Source organism: Euphorbia lathyris, chromosome 2 (genome assembly GCF_963576675.1).
Source record: "Euphorbia lathyris chromosome 2, ddEupLath1.1, whole genome shotgun sequence".
NCBI classification, from domain to species: domain Eukaryota; kingdom Viridiplantae; phylum Streptophyta; class Magnoliopsida; order Malpighiales; family Euphorbiaceae; genus Euphorbia; species Euphorbia lathyris.
Genome location: NC_088911.1, coordinates 76,212,660 through 76,217,215, shown reverse-complemented (window position 1 = coordinate 76,217,215; position 4,556 = coordinate 76,212,660). Strand labels below are relative to the sequence as shown.

The 4,556-nt window shown below is 37.1% G+C and overlaps 1 protein-coding gene across 3 annotated transcripts; it reads right to left on the bottom strand.

The window, feature by feature from the left end:
* Window positions 1-217: 217 nt before the first annotated feature.
* On the bottom strand, window positions 218-4,001 carry LOC136218640 (uncharacterized). Of its 3 annotated transcripts, none has more exons than XR_010683873.1 (3): window positions 2,112-4,001; window positions 1,434-1,487; window positions 218-566 (listed from the first exon to the last, which is right to left on the bottom strand). XR_010683873.1 is itself a non-coding variant. In XM_066005656.1 (2 exons), exon 1 carries the CDS (start codon window positions 3,752-3,754, stop codon window positions 2,132-2,134), a length of 1,623 nt encoding a protein of 540 aa, XP_065861728.1. In that variant the 5' UTR covers window positions 3,755-4,001; the 3' UTR covers window positions 623-1,487; window positions 2,112-2,131. The 3 variants fall into 3 exon arrangements, 1 of the variants encoding a protein (XP_065861728.1); XR_010683872.1 differs by lacking the exon at window positions 218-566 and adding an exon at window positions 625-1,350; XM_066005656.1 differs by lacking the exon at window positions 218-566 and having other exon boundaries at window positions 623-1,487.
* Between the last annotated feature and the right edge of the window lie 555 nt (window positions 4,002-4,556).

Here is a 4,556-nt window from a genome sequence, read left to right as displayed (position 1 = left end):
GAATTGCATTCCATTTCCTAAACATATCCAAATACATAGGGGTATGAATGCTTATTCCTTTCATTTCCTTTAGTTTCCCTTTCTTGATTCCTTTTCCCTTACCCCTTGTGAACCAAACGCCCTCTAAAAGTACTGATTTTACTAGTTTGACATTATAACATAGTTATAAATAGTTTTTGAAATATGAATTTCTGTGTAATTTTCCCTACTACAAACTAAAAGGCGCCCGGTCGCACTACACGTCCCCGCTGAGCGAGGGTTCGAGGAGGGATCCCACCACAAGGGTGTACTGGGGGCAAACCTTCCCTACTACAAACTATGACATATTAATTAATACTAATAAGATAAGAAATAGCTAAATGACTACATAATTATTTCTCTCTGCAGAAAGTAATTGTAAGAACTCTGAATGTAAATTAAGAGTCAAGAAAAAATGAGTCGGGAAGAATGAGGGTAGAATGAAAAGACGGCTAGAAAACACATCCGTTCTCTGTTCCTCTCAAACTAAGCGCCAGTGCTTCCTTCCACCAACATTGTGAAGAAATTTATGTTCTTACCTCTCTGATCTGCAGAAAACTCAGAAAATCACACAAGGCAGTTCAGTTATATATTATAGGCCAATTGAGGTGACTAACTAAGAACGCAATAATATCTCCCTTAAGTCCTTAAGTACCATTCTTTTTTTTAATATGACATCTTTTTCTTAGGAGCACAACTGCTTCTGAAGATGAAAGAAGCGTAAAGAGATGCCCCCAAGAAGGAAATTTAACCGTTGCTTCCTGCCAACACAAGAATCATGGAATTGCCAAGTCCAAGCAACAGAGAGACCACCCAAATTTGCAAAACACAAATTCAGATTATGATCAGCCAACCATTCAAGTAAAATAACTGTTGAAAGTTAGTCTGTCATTAGTATCACATTCACAACCAACACAACCCATCTTGCAACCTAAGACTAATTCCAACACAAACTACAAGATCTTGAACCTCAAAGAAACAAAGTGCACTTCCTGTTCATTTCTACCTCATAAACTGCAATCTGATAACCAGTGATACATTGCAGGAAATTTAATGAATGTGTAACAAACTTGGATATAGATACCATTCTAGATAGGAATTTTCCTCTTCCAATGGTTCCATAATATAATGCATACCTCACAGCATCTCTAAAAAAACAGATGGCAACCATAATAAGCTGACCAATGTCCTCAGTGAAAGTTTGTAAAGGAAAAATCGACATGTAATAATATTTACGAAGTAATACTCAAAAGTATAGTCGGATAAATTTCTCATCCCACTATTCAGAAACAGGGGCCATCACAGTGTTCGCCCTCAGTTCATATCTGAAACCTGAATGACATAGTAAACTTACACCTCAATTATTCATATGATCATTCAATAATAAAGAATCCAGACAGGTTAAAACGGCTTACATGTATATTGGAGAAAGAGTCCTTCATGATAACTGTTCAAGTTCCATTGAGAAACTACCACAAAGAACATCAAAATTTATCCAGAATAGCACATGGAGAGAAAGTCACTTGACAAAATGAAAACAAAAATGTAAATAAAAGCTAAATATAGATGCAGAAGGAGAGAAAAGAGCACTACTCAGTACAATCCATAGTAAAACAATCATTAACGATGATATTTGAAAAATACTAGTATGAGTCAGAATTATCAAATTACAAAAGAAAGCTTGAACATTAGACAATAAATGCCCATACATCGGAGTTAAAAGCTTTAGCATTCAGGGTTGTAATCAAACATAAAAGAAATCAATTCCTACTACATACAGATTTATGCTTTTAACATAATGAGCCTTGAAACAAACTCCCAACCCCACCTAGAAACACCCTACAACTAACAACTCCCCCCTAAAAAGCCTCAGAAAATATTAAAAAGAGAGAGAACTAACAAGCTATCTCTTATATTTTGTTAAGCGAAATCAGGGGAAAATAAAGAGAACAAGTCTGTTCTTCCTTGTGTTCCCTCAACCAACAAAATATAAAAGCATTAACAGAAACTAAACAAACTAATCTACACAAAGCACCATCTATCCATAGTGCAAAATAAGCAAAATGTTCTATTTATTCAGAGAAGAGACTTACATTAACGCGGGACATTTAGATTAGTCACCGCTGCAAATGCTCTTCTCTAAGTTCGTTTCTTCATTCCTGACATCCTTGTCTCCAGCTAACTTGTCTTGAATGGTTATATTTTCCGGACCATCAGGCTTCACCAATTCCTCTTTTAGAGTTACATTTTCCACCAAAACCTCATCTCTGATTTCTTCACCTCTAGATTCATCCTCCACTACAATCACTTCATCTTTCACTTCAAACTCACTTCCTGCATTCTCATTTTTGGGTCCGCCCTTCACTATTTCTTCATGATTTGGTATGATCTCTTCCATATGTATATCATGACCCACCTTAACGTCATTGCTAGCTTTTGTACCTTCTAAATTTGCACCGACATACTCCATCAATCCATCATTATTCTCATCACCAGTTGCACCAACATCAGAACCTCCATCACTTTCATTCTCATCATTCTCTGAAACATTTTCAACAACCTCCTCATTGACATATTCCACAGGCATAGCACTGCTACCCTGACCTTGCTGCCTCTCCAAGAACTGCATCCTCCTCCTTAAATCCCCTAACTCTCTCTCCATCAAAAACAACCTCTCCTTCAAAGTCAAATTCTCTTCCTCAAGCTGTGCTATATGGCTATCCTGATCATCTACTCTATTCTCCAATACATTATTATAACTATAATCAACACCAACACCTCCATAATTTGGGTATATCATCTCAAACCTACTCAAATCATGATCTAATCTCCTTTCAACCTCAACATGCTCCTCCACATCACTCTCACTAGACCCGTTTCCTTCCTCTTCATCGTCATCATCGTGACCGTTCCCAGGGGATCTTAGTCTTATCAGACCTTTCATCGATCCATAACCATCAACACCCCACTCTTCTTTTGCCATGTCACCCAGTACCTCTCGTGAGGGTGAAAACATCGGCGTAGGCAATACAGCAGGGGTCACTGGACAAGGGGACACCAAGGAAGCAATACCTCCGGCCTTTTTAGCACGTATGATGAAAGAAGTTGTGTTTCGTGGCGCATAAGGAGCAAACCTATTGTTGTACTTTTTCTTCGGATGATAGTATTTACGAGCTTTCATTCGATTTTGTGTTTGTAAATCATTCAGGCTAGGAGGCTTGTAGCCTCCTGCAACACTAGGACCTCCGATGGCTAAAGCGGGGTTGATTATGTTGGGGTTATTAGGAGGCATGGGCATTTCCAAAGGCATTCTCCTCTGGTCTTTGTTGTTGATACTTTTGCCTTTCCAGTTCTTGTTGCTTCTAGGCTTTGACGGAACAAAGTTAGTATTAACATTATTATTGAACTTCAAGGGATTTTGTTGATTCTGAAACTTCTTATTTGGATCCATCGAAGACTGCTGCTGTAGCGGCCATGGCTTATAGCTTCTCTGATTCATCATCATCAAAGGAGGCTGCTGCTGTTGTTGCTGCTGGTTGATTCCTCCACTATGACTCATCATCTGAGACTGAGACTTAGGATTCAACACCTGGGGCAGAGAAGGTTGATTCATAGCTTGAGATTGAACCAGAACCGCCGGGTTTTGATTCAACATTTGTGGCTGAACCGGATTCATAATCATCTGTGCCTGACTCATCATCTGTGCCGGATTCATCATCTGCGACTGATCGTTCATTATCGGAGAAACCCCAGAAACCCTAGAGATTGAGGAAAAACTTTAACAGGATCCTTCAAATTGCAAATTCAAGATAAAAGAAAAAAAAGAAAAATCAATTAACTGGAAGGTCTTTAAATCATTGTAACAAGAATTTCGATCTTAAAAATGAAATTTGATTTCAAATATTTTGCGATTTCGATTTTGAGATCTGGAAAATTCTTCTATTTGTTAGGTTGTTTACAAAATAAAAAAGTTCCTTGGCAGGCATTTCAGCGTGTAATAAGACTTATTATATACATGGGATGGGAAAAGGCGGTTTAGATTCCTTTTTCCTACCGGGCAATCTACGTTGATAAGAAGTTCCACGTGTCCACATGTACACGTTGCGTAGGATTATAAATTAGAGTTTGTGGGATAAGGTGGTTTTTACTTACATATGGGCCTTAATTCCCCCAACGGAAAAATGTCATCTTTATCCCTGATTTTCACCGTGTTGATAAAGATAAGGTGTAAAAATATCTCAAAAGTTTACAACCATGAGCAATTTTATCCTTAATATTTAAAATAGTATAAAAATTTTTTAACGTTGGCATCTAAGAGTAATTTTATCTCTAATATTAACAAATTATATCAATTTGAGAAATAATTCATCAAATTGTCTTTCTCGGTCACGAATCTTGTCATCTACCGTTCACGTGTGCGTTATTTTATAATTAATTAGTAACAGTTCACGAACATGTGATTAAACGAGAAAAAAAATTAAAAAAATATATTATATTTTTGCATGAAATACACACAAAAAAAAATTCAAATATTTCGC

What these genes read in the sequence shown, in the direction of transcription:
- LOC136218640 (XM_066005656.1), bottom strand. Translation starts at nt 3,754, where the DNA reads ATGAACGATCAGTCGCAGATGATGAATCCGGCACAGATGATGAGTCAG.